General features: G+C 34.8%; 1 protein-coding gene and 1 pseudogene across 3 annotated transcripts; one reads left to right on the top strand and one right to left on the bottom strand.

Moving 5' to 3' along the window:
* Positions 1 to 488: 488 nt before the first annotated feature.
* On the top strand, positions 489 to 3,219 carry LOC133703475 (uncharacterized). Of its 3 annotated transcripts, none has more exons than XM_062128022.1 (3): positions 489 to 709; positions 1,012 to 1,108; positions 1,638 to 3,219. In XM_062128022.1, exon 3 carries the CDS (start codon positions 1,657 to 1,659, stop codon positions 2,953 to 2,955), a length of 1,299 nt encoding a protein of 432 aa, XP_061984006.1. In that variant the 5' UTR covers positions 489 to 709; positions 1,012 to 1,108; positions 1,638 to 1,656; the 3' UTR covers positions 2,956 to 3,219. The 3 variants fall into 3 exon arrangements, with proteins under 3 accessions (XP_061984006.1, XP_061984007.1, XP_061984005.1); XM_062128023.1 differs by having other exon boundaries at positions 1,006 to 1,108; XM_062128021.1 differs by lacking the exon at positions 1,012 to 1,108.
* A 624-nt stretch (positions 3,220 to 3,843) lies between these two features.
* Positions 3,844 to 18,758, bottom strand: part of LOC133702741 (protein TORNADO 1-like) — a 35,917-nt pseudogene continuing 21,002 nt past the window's right edge.

Here is an 18,758-nt window from a genome sequence, read left to right as displayed (position 1 = left end):
CATTATACGTATTTATTTACACTGCATAGGCTGCCGACAAGACGCAGGTTGTGGTTCTTTCTGTATTTTGTTGGATTGTTACCTAACTTTATAAGTATTTTCTCAAGGTTTTTTTTATATATTACTCGGTGTTTTGAGATTGTATTTCTGAAGAGTTTTAATTTTAAATTAGTTAATTTCAATTTTTTAAATTACTTTAATATATTAATATCAAAAATAAAAATTTTAAAAATAAAAACATTATTATAATATATTTCCAGGTAAAAACAATTTTAAAAACTAATATTTACTGCAACCTAACTTTAAAATATTTTATCAAGCTTTTTTTTATATATCACGAAGTGTTTGTTATTGTAGTTGGATTTTTTTTATATTCTTAAATTAGTTTAAAATATTAATATTAAAAAAATATATTAAAAAATATTTTTTTAAAGTAAAAATATTTTAAAAGACAATATCTTTTCCGCAGGATAAATATATGATCATCCGAAAGAAGAGAAATGTTCAGTAGCGCGGTGGTAGATTTTATTCCTTTCTTTTCAGCTTTTTAGTACGAGTTTTCACTTGCTTGCGAACTCTTATTGGAACAACAAAAACAAAAGCGAAAGCAAACACCCCGTCATCAATAACAATAAGACCCGATTCACTAACTGGGTCTTGTCCAGATCTTGTATTAGAACCTCACTTCATTTTAACTTTGTTGCTACAGGTGAGTTTTTTTTTTTTTTGAAATAAATTCTCTCTGTTTTGGTTAGTTCCATTTCTTACTTTCTTTGGGTGGTTTTTGAGGGGTTTCGAGGAGAATTTTAGTGGGTTTTGTTTTTCAAACCTCGTCAACTGTGCCATCTTTGGCCTTTAGTTAATTACGGCTTGTTTCTGGCTTTGAATTTTCTGGCTTTCCCTGTTTCGCTCTCTTGGATTCCGGTTTCGGTGTGGAAAAAGTTGATAGCTTTATTGATATCTAGTCATGTCGCATAACTGTTGATTGGTCTTCCTTACTTTAAGTTTCAGGGTCAGGGTATACAGCATTTGTTCTCTAGAAACTCTCAATTTTCAGGGTTTCTGGCTTCTGGGTTTTTGAGAAGTTGGGGACTGCCTTCTGCTTTAGGTGGGTTTCGGTTTGTACGCTTGTTTATTGTTTTTATTAGGGTTTTTTTAGTAGTTCATGTTCAAGGTCTCTTTTTTGGGGTTTTGGGATTTGATGATTCTGTTAAATCGAACTTCATTTTGTTAATTTTAAGGTTGGTTTGGGGTTCTGAAGTTGATCTTGTAGAAGCTTAAGGTTATATTTCTTTGGGTTTTGGCTTCTGGGTTTGAGAATTTTTATATTCACACCTGCTCAACAACGGGGGGCTAAGCTGTTCGCTTGCTTCTGAGTTTTATAGTTGACTGAATCTTTTGTTTTGGGTTTAATTGGATCATGCAAAAGGTCTCCTTTTGCAATTTGCCTGTGAATTTTAAGAATTTGTGATTGTTTTAGCTCAGGCTTGGTGTTAGAAAAAGTGTTTCAAGCATCAAAGATCTCCTATTTTGGGATTTAATATTTGGAATTGATTTTTTAGTGCAGGGTGTAGAGTACTAAAAAACATGGTATATGCCGTTTTTTTCAAATAATAACTTGTTTTGTGCTTTGCCAGGTCTATTATCGGTGCAGTTATGGATTCCCCTCAATCTGTTGTGTCACCATTCAAGACCTCTGTTGGCTTTGAGACAGAGAAGCAGAAGTATGATTATCCAGTTCAGAGCACTGGCAGCTTCTCCAAGGGAATTGAGATCCCCAGAAACGATGCTGTGGTTGGCAATCTCGAAGATTTTGTTGGTGTAGTTGAGGTTTACATACACCAGGCTAGGGACATCCAAAACATATGCATTTACCACAAGCAAGATGTTTATGCTAAGTTTTGCCTGACTAGCGATCCTGAGCACACTGTCTCCACCAAAATCATCAACGGTGGTGGGAGGAATCCAGTCTTCAATGACAGTCTGCGGCTCAATGTTAAGACTATTGATTCCTCCCTTAAATGTGAGGTTTTCATGATGAGCAGGGTGAGGAATTATCTGGAGGATCAGCTGTTAGGTTTTGCTCTGGTGCCTTTGTCCGAAGTACTAATCAATAATGGGAATTTGGACAAAGAGTTCTCTCTTTCTTCAACTGATTTGTTCTACTCTCCCGCGGGGTTTGTTCAACTGTCTCTATCATACAGTGGAGCTTCACCAGAGGTAATGGCGATTCCAGCAATACCCAATGCTTTAGCTGCAAATGGAACTATTCAGGATTCAGAGATACAGGAATCAATCCCTTGTGAATTGGATAAGATTGAGTTCCCGGATCCAAAGGTTGTGAATGAAAACCAGATGATGGTCTCTGAGTATTTTGGAATTCCATGTTCCAGTCTCGATTCTGAAGCCTCTGAGAGCTTGGCCACCTCTGATACTGAGAATTATCTCAGTTCAGAAAATGGAGTTCATGTCGTGGAAAGCTTCTCAGCTGCCACTTCCGATTCAATTCAAGTTCCGAAACTTGGCTCTCCTCCAAGCAGTGTGTCAACTAACGGTGTTTCTTCTCCTTCTGTTGATGCAAGTTCAGAAACCTCTGACAGCCCAGCAGCTTCTAAAACACCGAATCTGGACCATGTCTCAGACCGTAAAGAGAGAGAGAGTACACATGTCAGAGATGGTGAGACTGATTCCTCTGGTGGAGCATCAAATGAGAAAATTGCCAAACCTGTTATTACAGTAAACATTGAGCCGGAAACAAATATGGTTCAGCAGGACATAGTAGACATGTACATGAAAAGCATGCAACAATTCACAGAGTCACTGGCCAAGATGAAGCTTCCTTTGGACATTGAAAGTGGACCAACTAGTTCAGGAAGTTCGAGCTCTGATCAGAATGTGCAGGCATCAAAGAACACTGGTTCCCGTGTGTTTTATGGGAGTAGAGCTTTCTTCTGAGCTTTGAGTTTTCTATTTCAGAGGAAAACACACAGGTGACTTTGACTTTAGCTTGGTGACTAAACTAATAGTGAAGTGTAATAATGTATCATGTAGTGTGTTGTTTCCTTCTGTATGTTGAGATGACGGGGAAATCATGACTTGTATGTGTTATCAGCTTTGTTTCATAACAACTGCTGTTATACATGAAAATTCCCTCTTTCGTTGTTACTTTCTTCTATGTTTATTCAAGTCTTAATAATTATGAAATTGATTTTCATCTAATTATTAGCTAATAATGAGTGTAATCATATTGGTGTCCGCATTCACATGGTGGTTTTAGTCGAAAAGTCAAGAGTGGCTAAAGCTTCCATGATTTTGCTTCTGGCAATTTTGCATAATTGTGTCCACAAAGATCAGTCGACATTAATATCGTCTTCTTCTCTCCATACTCAGACTATGCTAGAGTGTCCTCCCCAAGGAAAACATTATTTTCTAACTAGACAGGTTTTTCTTCCAATTTGTGTGCTATGCTGGCATCGATATTTGCTATTATTATCGTTATTTATGAATTGTAATGTGGACATTAGGGAACAATTGCCTTCAAAATGGATTCTTCCGATACCTATATGACATTACATTTTGATCTATTTCGCGAATTTATATAATCAATATTATATTAAAGAATCACTACAAGCTGGAATGGAGGAGGTCATTTTGTCACCCTTTCTTTCGAAACAACCGCTACTGAAGACAACATGCATGCATATATAATGAAGAAAAACAACGAGAAACACCATTTCCCATACTGTCATGCATCTCAATAATTTAAATGGGTACTTCAATTATTTCATTCACCCTCATAGTATGCCCTCCTACAGAAGCATGCAATTTGCTCATCAACTCTATCTAAACTCTCTACAATCCAAACTCCTCTGCAATATCCTTTCCAGTTGAGCACCTGCGGTCCCTTAAAAAACCCACCAACCACTGCTAAGCTGCTCTTAAATCTTGTTTCATGTCTCTTGAGCTTTCTGCAGCCCTGCTTCTGTTCCTCCTGCTTTGTGCTGCAGCCCCCACTGCTCAAGCAGCAACTGCTCCTGCTGCGCCACGTTCAAAAGGGAAGAGCCAGTCAGATGGGCAACTTCTCTGCTCAAATCTGGAATCATCTTCCCCATTCCAGTTGCCAGATGCGCTCCTATCTTCAGAGAAAATGTTAAAAATTTCATGAATATCTTCATGTATGGAGCCAAACTCCTTACTGCCATGTTATCAACCTGCATCACTTCACAACCAATCTGATCTTCAACAACATGCATTTCTCCCCTAAATTCACAAAACATGTGCAGACAAAGTGCAGTCATTCCAGAAATCATGTTGGTGATCAATCTTCTCGAGTAATTTTCTGTTCTAATAAGAAAGAAAAAGTGTGGCACTTTCCTTTTCAACTTGGTTATTGTAGCTCACAAGGTAATTAATTCACTTTGCGTTGAAGTTCAATAAGGAGTCTGCGCTCATAGAATTTCAGTCCTTGTATCTCCTGTTTCAAATCTCATATTTCTTGTTCAATGATCTTGAGTCTCTGCAATACTTGTTCCCCCCCTTGCAATTCCAGCAAAGCTTGGAACCACTTTGTCAGGTTCATTGCCTGCAAGATCTGCTCCGTCTAGAGAACTATCTGGTGGGTCATCCAACTCCACAGCAAGGTTGTACAGGTGGTCATTATTTCGACGGTGCAGTACTTCCTTGAAGTCATCATCTGACAGGAGGTCTCGAGCCAATTCAAATCCAACTCTTAGAACAGGTCTTCCAGAGCCTGAAACTGGATTCCAAGTGTGTTGATAATCATGCACGCGTTCTGCAGGTGCTGAGAGCAGTGCAGACTGCAAGTTGCTCCATGTTGGTTTTTTCATGCCATGATTCTGTTATATGAAGATGAACCTGGATTTGCAAGCAAATGAAAATTAGGAGATTGCAAATTCCTTGATGTTGCGATGTCGCAGTCGCACAAATTAATTACCCCAGCTTCAAACATAACACACAAGATAGTATAGAGCAAGCAAGGGGTCAATCCCACGAGAAAGATTCAAGTCAGATTTTTATGCTAGATGATATGCAATTTGGGGGGGTTTGGACGTTATCTAGGCTAAAGCAAAAAAAAACAGAAAACTATCAAACGAAATTTATAAAATCAGAAAATTATTAAGAGAACAAACCTTGGTCACAAGCACAACCTACATAAATCAGAACTGATCATGGAAACGAAACATCAATTTATATTCTGAATATTTATCTCTTCTTAACATTTGGTTAGTTAACGGATCCGTCGTATAACTAACCCTAACCATCAAACAACCACAGTGTCCGCACTATTAATTTAATTCAATGGCAGCCTTAAGAACTAGATAAGTTGATTAATCAAGAAAATATAACTGTCCGCAGTTTATGTTTGATTTGATTGAATGCTCTCCCTAAGATTAATAACGTAGATCCATCACAATTATTAAACTCAGTTGCTTCACAAGTTCATATACCACAACTCCGGTTTTGATATCAAACTTAGCAATAGATTGTCTACAATAATAACTTAGAGTCCGCTCTAGCAATTAAAATAAACAATCATAGGAAAAATAAGCATAGGAGAACAAACATATTCATCATATAAATTGAAAAGAAAAGGTAAAATAAATCTCACAGTTCTTGAAATCCGAAGGTTTCCATGTCCTTGCAACCAAGAAAAAGTGTTTAGCCTTGCATGTTTGTTGAACAACTAATCAAAAAGAAGGAAGAATGTATAATTTAGGGTTTCCTAGAGGAAGGGGACGTTTTTCTCTTCTTGGCTGGCTGCCCCCCTTCTCTTCTCTCATTCTTTTTATATCCTAGGAAACCCTAGGTCTCTATTTTACAAAATAATTCTCCATTAAGTAGACTGTTTACATTTAAGTACTTCAATAACTATTTTCCTAAAAAAGGAGAAATAGCCTTGCATGAAATCTTCAAGATTTGACTTAGAAGAGCTAAATTGCTGAAATAAAAACTTGGATATCGGTTTAGATACTTCGAAATGTAATTTGGACTCGTTTCTTCACGAAACCTGTTTGCTGGCAGAATTCAGATGTCATCTTTGAAAAATCATATCTCCCTCATATGACATCTTTTTTGGCTGCAATTTGGAGCGTTTATATAACTTTGAGTCATGAATAAAAAAAAATTGAGTTTGCATCAATTGGACTTCTGTAGCTCCAGATATTCAAGTTGGAATGACCAAAGGTCAATAGTAACAGATTGCGAGATTTGACTTTGAAGGCTGTGATTTCCATGCCCTTTCCTATTTTATTTTCTTGCCTTATATTTCCAGAAAGGTATGGATGTTAACTTTTTAATGCCACTAGAATCACTTCATTTCAACCTCTAGAGCTCACACTCTGCACAAAACATCGACTGAAGGTCAAATCTGCCAATTATCTTCAATTTACTTCTTTTTGCATCTTTCATCCAAAAGTGCCTTCAAAACATAAAACAAAGAATATCAAGATATTTTATATATAAAACATAGGCAAAATACTAGTTAAATGTAGGAGAAACTATTGAATAATATGGTTGCATCACTTGACTATGTCAATCAAACACGAGCAATATCATGGTGTGGGTATGTATACGATTTACAATTCCACGCTATGGCTTGCATTCAAGCTACATTTAAGAATCCAAGGAGCATATTTTAAGAGTTTATTTTTGCATAGAAAATAGTTAAAATTTATATTAGACACTCGATGCTGCCCGCAGAATGTATTTTTTCTATCTAAAAGAACAAAAGGCTGAATATTCATGCAGACAAGCAACAGATCTAAAAAGTGAAGAATAGGATTAAAAATTTCTGAGGTTGAGAGATTGTGGTACTTAAAGGAGGCGAATGTTTTCAGATTCTTTAAATACTTCAACTTCATCTACTCTTGAGGTAAATGAAGTAGAGAAGCATGATTACATGGAAGTATCAACTCAAAGTTTTATGGTAAAAGTTATATGATTTTCCATGATATACACTTGCTCTTCACATTAGTCTTTATTCTCTTTAGTGTTTAAATTATATTACTTGTATAATTAGAATACCAGTAAATTCATTCAGAAGAATACAAGACTGTAGTTTGCAGCATCGAATTCTCTATGCAGTGTAAAGCTTACTTTCATGCTCAGAAACTGAGTTTTAGCAGACATTCAATTATATAGCAAAGCAGAAGCAACAATAAAATAATAGTAGAGAGGCCAGAAAAGAAAGAAAAATTGCCTGTAAAAGAGGAAAGAAGCCTGGTGCAAGAAATGTGTGGCTTGAATCCTCACATTCCAGATGCCGTCCGGCATAATTGCAGTCAGTTGTACTTAACTGCCATCTCTGAGGCTTCCCTCTGCCTTCTTGAAGAATTGAAGGGATCAGTAGCAGAGAGTACGGATGTGATGAGTTTTGTTCATAGCACAGTTCTAGTTTCAGCATCTTCATCACGAGGTCGCTTGCCTCAAAGCTTTCAAATACTTTCGAACCCATTCCAGGAATTTGACTTTGCAAACTTCCTCTCAGAATCTTCTCCACTTCCTTTCTGCTAACGAATCCACTCTCCATGGAACTTTTCTTTCTAACATCTAATTTTACTAGTTGGCCAAGCACTTCACTGCAGAAACCGGTTACTCACGATCTAGGATAAGGAAGCCTAATTCTTCAAAATATATAACCTCACCTATGAGATGAAGGCAAATAGCAACAGCCTTCGTCCTTATTTCCACCTTACCTTTATTATCATGTCTTGATCGAATTCTCAATGCTCATCATATTATTTCCACTTCATTGCAGCAGGCTTGTTCTAATTATCTGCTCTCCAGTCTCATAAAATTTGAAATAGGTCATTGCAAAGTTGATAAACTCTTGACAATCTTTGGGGAATTGTCTTGTTTTTCTTTCGAAGTTGATGAGCGAGTTTGATACGGGACTAATAAGAGATTTAAGAAAAGTAAGACGAGAGAAGTAAAAAACTAAGAATTAAAAGAAGCTAAAAGAAAGAAAGAAAGAAAGAAGCTGAAGCTGGGGGATTGGAAAACCAAAAGCATGCAACTTTTTATCGATTTATCATAATTTGACTACAATGTCAAATATATATAAAATCTTAAAACAACAAACTGTTTAGTTTGGCCTTAAACTAAATTAAAGCCTTAAAATAAAATTAAATCTAATAGCAAAACTAAGAGTTCAAAAAATCCGAAAAAGCAAAGGATAAAGTCCAATATTCAAACCAATGAACAATGATTAGGCTATCCGCTATCATGAAAGGTCATATGCGTTCATCAAGCATGTCTTGAGTCCACTATCCCTACTAGAGCTTACTAACCGATGCAAAGAATCTCGCATCAACTGTGAATACAATGGGATATAAGTTAATGAACCCTAGAAACTTGTCTCTTACCCTCTAAATTGAATTCAGAGTCAGCTGTGGGTTTTGTGATGGTTGATTGATTTTATCAAAATGTGTAAGCATTATAGTTACGATTGGTAACATATATTACAACAAGAGTCAAGGTTGTTAAAAACATTTTTTTAACACGACATGAAAAATACTATATAAATTTGAATTGTAAAAGCATAAGAAAAATCTTCTAACTAATTATATAGACAATTTCAGCCAAGTATTAAATAACAATATAACACAATTAAGATAAAAATGAAATAAACAATACAAAAGTTCAAGCACCTTATAATACTTAGTTCAAATAAAAATCCATACATAGTTTAATTTAAAAATCCCTTACCATATAATAATGTCTATAGAATTTCATTAACTAATAATCAACAAGTCTAAAACAAATAATCTGATGGTGTGTCATGTAAACTAAAACCAACATTATTGACTTCATCTTCTTCGTTATTTCTAAGATATTCATCAACATCATTACCATCTAAAGAATTATTAGTGCTGCTGCTAGTACCAACACCAATATTTTGAACATTAGTGCTACTATCAGTACCAACTCCAATATTGTCAACAATATTTAACTCAAAACTCCTTGAATTCTCCGGATTGAAATCAATTTGAATCTCTAAATCATCTTCAATACTGTCATAACCTAATTTTGGACAACATAAAAATCAAAAAAAGGAAATGAATGAAAATTGAGGTTTGGATCAAGACAACATAAATGGGAAGCTTTGATGGGTTTAATTATGTTTAATTTATGATTTTGAAAGTTAATTTTTAAAGAAATTGAAAGAATTAGCTGGTATGGAATTTCATTTAAACTTTGATTGGGTTTAATTAAAGATATCGGGAGTTTGATTGAAGAATGGATAAGTTTGAGGATTTAATTAAGCTTAGAATTAGTTTAATTAACAAAATCAGAGGCATAATCGAATCAATATTAAATCTCTGAGTTAGTTAAGGACAAAATTACAAGTGATTAAGGTCTAGGGACCATTTTGTAAAAGGCGTCGAAATTTTGTCTAGGGGCCCGATTAAAATGTTGAAACTTGGAGGATCAAATTGAGAAATGGTCATTTCCAGTCTAAAACGCACCGTTTCAAGCATGCGTTGTTTCTAATCTTCTTCCTCGGACACTGAAAGCCCGCCTGCAAAGAAGGAATGGAAATGGTGAAACATCGGTATCCCAGTCCAACCATAACTCAATTTGCAAAGCTTATCTTTGTGAAGATTACAACCCTAGGGAGATAAGGATAAATTTTTCACACCCTCATGCTTAGGGATGAGCAAAAAAACCGAAAAACCGATTTAACCGAGAAAACCGAAAAAACCGAACTAGTACAAAAAACTGATTGAACTGGTTAAAATATTTAGGAAAATGTCCGGTCCAGTTCGGTTTCTGGTTTTGGTGTGCCTGAACCGGCCAACCCGAACCGAACCGAACCGGTTCGGTTTAAAAATGAAAAAAATAAAATAAAGTAATAAACCATACGCGGGCCACCCCTCCCTTCCATTAGCCAACCCTAGCAGACCTTTATCGTTTCTTTCCCTTGCACACAGCCACCCTCTCCTCTGTTTAAGTCTTAGAATGCTTTCACATTGAAGGGTCCCTTCATTCACAGCCCCAATGCTCTCTTTGTCTCTCATTTCTCAACGTGAAGGAAAAGTAAAGATTACAGGTAAAGCTTTAATATTTCCTTTCAACATTTGAGTAAAATTTTTCTTCTTCTCTTTCAATCTTCCATGCTTTCTGTCTCTCCTCTCTCATCTTTCAAACTTGCCATGTTAGAGATGAATTGCTGATGATTCTTCCATTGATTTACTTGATTCTCCTTCATGGGTCACGACTTTTAACAGATCCCACCTCGATTGCCAAAGAGGGATTATTTCGGGTCTAGAAGTTGAAGAGTGTCCAGAAAAATCAAAGCAGTGATTGCTAAGAATTGATACTGTTTTTTTGCAATTATTTTTTCCTTTGCAAGAAGTTGTAACAACGAGAACAACGTTGTTGATTCTTAGAGGATGGCATCTTGGCATTGCAGTTCGGTTTGAACTGGTTTGGAAGGTTTGAACCGGTTTTCGGTTCGGTTCGGTTCAAAAACTAAAAAAAAACAGTTTGGTTGTTTATTTTGGTCCAAAACCAGACCGAACCGAAAATGCTCAGCCCTACTCATGCATAATAGAAAAGAGTCCAACAGGGGCGGGACTATCGGTGCCTTAATCTGACTGAAACACAATGTCCTCATGCCTTATCATGATCCTGGGAAGATAAGTAGCATGACAACCTATAAAAGGTAGGGGATCGCAAGAACAAAGGGGAGGAAGAGACCCAGAAAAAAGAGAGCAGAAAACAGGGGAACAAAAAACCCAAAGAAAAAGAGAACCCATAACAAAAAAAAAAAAAAACAAGAGTAGGGGAAAAAAGAACATTCTCCAGAGAAAACCATCACTTTCATCTTCATCTCTACCTTTGCCTTCATCATTGCTAGGTAAGGCCTTCAGTTTCCCTTTGTTTCTGCATCTCTTGCTGCAAAATAAGAAAATAGGGCAAAGGTAATTTAATTACCTTCGCCCTGTGCAGCGCACGCGTGGTTTGAATCACGCGTGCCTACTGCCCATGCAGGCTAGGCTAGACTCAACCAAAAAAAAAGAGAGTAGGCAGAGTCTGGGCTTTAGGCCCAGCCGGCTCAAAAGTGTGTTTGATAAGGGTGTGATTGGCAAAACACACCCTTATGCCTTGGCCATAATTTTTATGCCCATTCTAGTTTGACATTTGGCCAAACAAGCCCCTTTTCGATATCAGAAAATTCCAAAAATATTTTGGGGTCTTTGTTGATTTATTTGTGGGCCCCTCACACTTTATTTTATTTTCCTTCTTTGTGCTTGTATTTTTTTAGCTATGTGCTTAATCTGTGGATTATTATTGTTGAATGCAAATATGTCGTGCAAGGTTTTTTTATTTATTTTCATCTGAAAAGGGTCAATAAAAATAAAGGATAAACAAGGAAAATAGCATAGAAAATTTCTTCTTCAAATTCATTTTTTGCAAAAGCATTCACTAACGCCAGAGTCAGGAGTATTGCATTTTTTGGATTTATGTGATATTTATCAATACCAGAGTTGGAAATATTTGTAAGAATTGTTCACTGATGCCAGAGTCAGGAACATGAAAGGAAGGATAAAAAAGGAAAAAGAGAACAAATTCTTAGCAATTTTAGACAAAAACCAGCAATGTAGTCTGTCTTAGGTAGAACGCTTAAGGGGTGATAATATCTTCCTTTTTACGTAACCAGTCTCGCACCGTAGAATCTCTGTTGACCAGTTAGGGTTCCTAGTGACCATAATACTAGGTGGCGACTCCTTGAACAAAACCTTTTCCCCTAAAAGAACAAGATGCTAGATATTTGTTCCTTTTCCAATCGAGATTATTAGTTTTTTAATCGGTCGCCGCAATATCCGGGTGTGGCAAATACCATGACTCTCTATTTTAACATCATTAGAATTTTTTTCTTCATCACTTTCATCTTCTTTATCATTTTTTCTTCGTGTTACCAATAACACCAAGAAAATCAAAGTTTGATGAACCAACACGATTTTCTCCCTTAGTTATCTGATTATCGTCTATTAGAGAATAATATAAATCATATCCTGGGACCTCACCTAACAGCTTAAGCTATTGTGTTGAGATGATTCTTTGACATGGTATCAGAGCATTGATGACCAAGTGGTCACGAGTTTGATTTTCACCACCCCTATTTATTTGATAAAAATCAAGCACAAGGTAGTGCGGGTCTGTACAAGTTTCAAGTCCAAAGGGCTTTCACTTGAGGGAGTGTATTAGAGAATAATATAAATCATATCCTGGGACCCCACCTAACAGCTTAAGCTATTGGGTTGAGATGATTATTTGACATGGTATCAGAGCCTTGATGACCAAGTGGTCACAAGTTCGAATCTCACCATCCCTATTTATTTGATAAAAATCAAGCACAAGGTAATGTGGGTCTGTGCAAGTTTCAAGCCCAAAGGGCTTTCACTTGAGGGGGTGTATTAGAGAATAATATAAATCATATCCTGGAACCTCACCTAACAGCTTAAGCTATTAGGTTGAGATGATTCTTTAACATGGTATCAGAGCCTTAATGACCAAGTGGTCACAAGTTCGAATCTCACCACCCCTATTTATTTGATAAAAATCAAGCATAAGGTAATGTGGGTCTGTGCAAGTTTCAAGTTCAAAGGGCTTTCACTTGAGGGGATGTATTAGAGAATAATATAAATTATATCTTGAGATCTCACCTAACAGCTTAAGTTATTGGGTTGAGATGATTCTTTGACATTGTTAGATAAGCGATCATCTGGAACTTCATCAAAATTATCAACAGGCTTTTTGACTTGGTTGTCATTTAAATTCAAATTACACATTACAAACACCAAGTCATTCATTTCTCATAGTGCAAACAATTTCTTTGTTTTGTATGAACCTAAGCAACCAATTCAAATTTATAACTTATTAGATTCTAATTAAATATAAAAATATTAAAAATATAAATATAAAAAACTCACCATCTTAAATATACTCCAGTTATGCTCACATCCAAATGAATTACAAGTCAAGCTTAGAACTCGAATTGCAGACTTTTGTAATTTTGGACATTCATTCCCATAAGAATCTCACCATTTAATTGGAGTTTTTTTTTTAATTATTTCTTGCTATCTTGACTGCCTCAATGACAAATAACACTTTTGCACATTTAACTTGCATCAGCCATCATCATTTCTAAGCATTGATACAATCTAATTTTAATATTGGTATTAACCTTAAAATTAGGATTATAATAAAAATAAGGATTCAAGTAATAAGATGTTGCTGCATGTAAAGGTCTGTGGAGTTGAAGTTCCCATCTTGCATTAACAATATTTCATATAGGTATATAACTACAAAATAATAATAATAAGAATATTAATAACAAGTTAAAGAATACAAAATTAAAATAAACATAAATGATCAACTACTAGTAATAAATAAACAATTAACAAGATAGATAATTGATACATTTTTTCTCACATAACCAAAACTCATTTATATCTTCTCTTTTGTTGATCCATTGGTTCATATATAAAATCCATAGCTGATTTTTTTTATCTAAATCAATTGATCTGAAAACTTTAATTAGAGGATATGCTGTCTTAATATATATAATGACATCAGAACAAAACTTGTTGTCTAAAACATAGTTTTGAATTCCCTTCCATTCTTCTATTTTTGAAAACCTACATGACCTCCATTAATTAAAAGTAAACATTGTCATTAGCTATATTTTATAATCATTCAAGCATCCTAGGGTGAAGCATGTAGTAACAAACCGAGTGGTAGTAGGCTTAATCAAATCATTTTCTTTTGTAAAGTGCCTTAGCATGGAAATAAGAATAGTTCTTGAATAAATATATGAGGTAATTATCCTCCATTTATCAATAGTTACATAAAGGACCTCTAGCTTATTCATAAAATCTTCCAATATCAAGTCTATACAATGGGCATCATATGGTGTCCAAAACAATCTTTTTTCTCTTTTTCATCAGCAATTGTCCTGTGACTTTATAATTTGCAGAATTAACAGTGATTACTTGTATAACATTTTTCTCTCTATTTCTCTCCATAATAGCCTCCAACATCTCAAATATTTTATCAATAGTTTTGGATATATTAGAGGTATTCACCGACTACAAAAAAAATTGTTCCTTTATGACTATTATTGAAAACCTATTTTTTTTTTTAAATTCTAGCTTATTCTCCTTAAGTAAGTTTATTGTTTGATCTACTTGCTTCAAATATTTTTATCTAATACATAGTGTAGGAGTGTTGAAGTAATAAATAACTCGGCAAGATCGGGGTCAAACTATAGGGAGGTTAACTATATAAATTATAAATAATGATGATGATGATGATGATGATGGTGATGATGAGGAGTTAAAAAGGACTTTGAGATGTAAGATTAATGTGAAGATTAAACAATGATAAAAACAATTGTCAAGGTTAGAGGATCCACTGATGGTATTTCAAATAAGTATAGTATAAACTCTTTTTATTACTCAACTAGAAACCACACACAAAGGAGGTTCCAATCAGATTATAAATTGTTAACATGATTACATTAGTTATCTTATTCGAATAATGCTAACACTTGTAAATGTTGTCAGGTATTCATCATGTTAATTTATGTTAACAACAAATCAAGTTCTTTTCATAGCACACGTGTTGGTTATATCATACAGTTTGGCTATGAAAGTGCCAAGTATTTGTTGTACCAAGAGTTATACAACATAAATCTAGATTAACCATTTAACAAGCAAAGTATTAAGAGTGAATAAGATAACAAATATAATCCTTATCTTCTTGTTTGGAGAAAACATCATTGCTAACATCCGAATTTGAGCAGATAGTCCTCATGAAAGTTCTAGGAAATTGTCCGTGTTTTCCAACAAAACAAGAATCAGTGCATTTGGACTTCTAGAACTCGAGATATGAGTTGAACACTGAATGGTGTCTGGGCTGCAGGACAGATTCCTACTTCTCTGTTGTTGCTGCAATTTGAACTTGAAAACGATCCTTTTGAATCTTGGACTCTTCATGAAAGTTTTAGGCCTATGTCTTAGGTTTTCATATATATATAAACAAGACCTAAATCCAAGTTTTACAACTCCAATTATGATTCAATAACTGAATGGTGTTCCAGTGTGGACTGAACCAACATCTCTTTTCTAAACTTAGCCCTTTTTTTGTCTTTTCAATTCCAGTAGTTCAACTCATCAATCAATCCTTTGATTTATATGATAGGCCTGCATTTAAGATGAAAATTTACCATAAATTAAAGGTATCTTATATTATTAGACATGTTATTATAAAACATGCTCTAGTTAAGAAGATATTGATATTTCAAGTGCAAAAATAATGATATAAAACCTTGATAAAAATACACCTTTAAGTACTAATCACCCCCCAACTAGTTTATTACTAGTCCTAGTAATGAAATCGTTAAAATAGAAAAACAATTTGCAAGTTCCACAAAACAAGGCATTCATCATTCAACTTCCATTAATCTATCCAAATAAACAAACTCTCATTAAATTTATATATCTGCTTTATACTATTGAAACAAGATATTAATAAACCTTCTTTTTATGTGCTCAATGTATGAAAACATAGATGATGGAGCTTTTATTAGAAGAAAATATTTTGTTCTAATGTTTTTCTAAGGTTAACTTTCTTGGGTTGAGATTATTAATTTTTTTTTCTTTTTTCTTTTTTTTTAAATATATATACATATAACTTAAAACACAATGCATCTTTAATCCATATAACGAGCTTTCAGCTAATGACTCCTAGACTAGTTGGTATTAGGGCATTAGGTGTTTAGATACCCCTACGAGCTTAATAACTCGGGTTGCAGATACGAATATGTAGATAGTGCAATGTTTGATTTCCTTAAGCTTTTCTCCTTAACCCATGTAACAAGCACTATGCCAATAGCTCCCAAGTCAGTTGACTTTAGGGTATTAGGTGTTAAAACACCCATTCGAGCTTAATTGCTTAGGTTAGAGAGGCTACGAAACCAAACATATCTACGTTTTTATTATCATCAATATTATCAATTTTTTTTTGCAAATTATATATTATCCATTTCCCTTAGTTGTTACCTTTAACAAAAGAACATAAATAATGTAATAATCTAATGTGCAACCCATAATCATATGTTAAAGTGTGTGTGTGTGAAAATGAAGGTTTAAGAATACTTGTTAAATGGGTATATGAGCATAATCAAGCGATAACAATGCGAGAGTTTGTAAACCTGAATATTTCTTGAGAAGTGTGTGATAGATCTTGTTATAAATATTGCAAATAACCATTGAAAAATGTTTACCAAGATGCGTCTCAAGAGTAAATAAAATTCCTCCTTACTCTGCTATTTTAACAATAACAATTTTGTTAAATGGTTTTAATAACAACAAAAAGTTAGTTTTTTTTTAATGTCAACTATTACCCTCTCCTCCCAACCAAAACGAGACATTGTCCTCAATTTCCTAAAGTAGAAAGATAGAATATAGAAGATATCACCTGAAATAGTGAATACTGACAAACCTGAAACACACTTAAACACATATAAGAAATAACAAAACAAAATAATATGCTATTATTAAAACCAAAAGACACAAGGTTTCACAAACGAAAGCTCAAATCCAATCTAAGCTTTTTACGGCTTTCCATAGTTGACCAATTTATGTGACTCATGGAGGGATCAATTACAGGGATGAAAGACTGTAGTTGATCAAGCAGTTGTTCAGCAGTAACAACATAGATTATGATTTGTCGTGCCGAAGATGTTAGCAATTTCTGTTCCACAGCTTGATCAAGAAAAGACAACAAATTAACATAAAAACCATTAACATTTAACAAACCTATAGGTTTATGGTGAATGTGAAGTTGAGCCTAAGAGGAAATATAAAAGATCTCATTCAATGTGTCCAGACCACCTGGTAAGGCAATGAAGGCATCAGCATGGTTAAATATTGCATTCATTCGATTAGACATTGTGGAGACCTGTAGTTCGTCTTTAATTGTTTTTCCAATGATGTTCCTTTTTGCTGCAGCTTTAGGGACGACCCCAAAACTTGACTGCCTCCTAAAAATACAGCTATTGACACCCCCCATTAACCCAAGGTTGCCTCCTCCATACACTAAATGAATCCTTCTTTTAGCTAGTACCTGACCAAGATGATTTGCTGATTCTAAAAACTCTTTTTCTTTCCTAGGACTGGATCCACTGAAAACACAAATATTTCATATATGATTACTTGAGGAACCTGACATTTCTACACACTTCTATATCTGTTGAATGTGTGGGTTGAGTAAAAATGAATGGAAGGAGGAGTCTTTCTCTCTCTCTCTCTCTTGAAAACATATTTATGTATAAGTAGTTGTGATTGTGGCTCACATCTTCCCTTGGTTTTATGTCCAAGAACGACTTAAATGCCCTATATGGGTCAGAGATAGGCTTCCCATCCAGTTTTCTTAAAAACTGACAAACATAGTCTTTTTTAGTCAGATTCCCTAGACTATGATGAGCATGTTCTTTATGAAAATAGGGCCATAAATCATGAATTGCACGATGCACATCTCCACTATGATGAGACTCAAGAGTCAATAGAAGATTATCTAAAGACTCTCTATGTTTTGAAATAAATCCCACCTTTTGACAATTTTCACAGGTTTTGCATAATGCACGCGAGTCCTTGAACATGGTGGGCTAGTAAAATCCACTTTGTAAGATTTTTTCAGTTGTCTTTCTTGATGAGAAATGACCCCCACATGCCTCGGAATGATAAAACTTTATGACATTACTTACCTCATTATCAATAATGCATCTTTGATATATTTGATTAGGATAATATTTGAATAAGTAAGGGTCATCCCAATAAAAGTTATGCATGTCACTCAAAAACTTTCTTTTGTCTTGGGTATCTAAATGAGTTGACAAAAATCCCGAAGCAAGAAAATTGTCAATATTAGCAGACCAAGGAATTGAACTAAGATAAAGCAAAGATTCATTAGGAAAGTAATCATCAATTAGTGTGATGTCAGATGTTGAATTTATTGCCAATTTTGACAAATGATTCGCAATAACATTTTTGGTGCCTTTTTTGTCCTCGATTTCTTCCTGTTTGAAAGTTTCAAAGATTTCAGAATTTTGATTGACTTCCTTTGTTTGATCATGGCATGAGGAAATGGAAGTACTGGTGGGGAATCAGTCTTTTCTTTGCAATGTGTAGGTTTAACCCCTTCCTTACCCTCAGAGATTGACTCATCATCTTTCTCACAAGATTCAAGAATGGGTTTTTCAATAACCTAACCACTATGGAGAGTAATGACTGATTGGACTTGATCCATGTGTTGGCTTCCAGAATTACTTGCATTTGCATTGTATTGCCCCTTGGGATTTTGCTGTGGTTGAGATGGAAACTTACCTTTCTCCTGAAAATTGAGAGTAGATGTGAATTTTGCAAGAGTATCTTTTAAATCAGCTATAGTTTGAGCATTTTGAGTGTTGATTGTCTCTTGCTTTTCAATGAATGCATGCAAAGTTTCCTCAAGATTTTTTATAGGAGGGGGAACATAAGGAGGTGCATATCCATGAGAATTTTAGAAATTATGGTGTGATTGAAATGGTGGCTGTGAAGTTTGTGCATTATTGTTACCACTCTTCCAACTAAAATTTGGGTGATTTCTCCAACCATGGTTGTATGTTTGCGAGTATGGGTTATGATTGGGCCTTTGAAATTTATTTAAAGCATGGGCTTGTTCATGGA

This window comes from Populus nigra, chromosome 9 (assembly GCF_951802175.1).
Source record: "Populus nigra chromosome 9, ddPopNigr1.1, whole genome shotgun sequence".
In the NCBI taxonomy this organism is placed as follows: domain Eukaryota; kingdom Viridiplantae; phylum Streptophyta; class Magnoliopsida; order Malpighiales; family Salicaceae; genus Populus; species Populus nigra.
This window is presented reverse-complemented; position numbering and strand designations above follow the sequence as displayed.

Coding starts and splice junctions, on each gene's coding strand:
- LOC133703475 (XM_062128021.1), top strand. CDS start 1,657: ATGGATTCCCCTCAATCTGTTGTGTCACCATTCAAGACCTCTGTTGGC.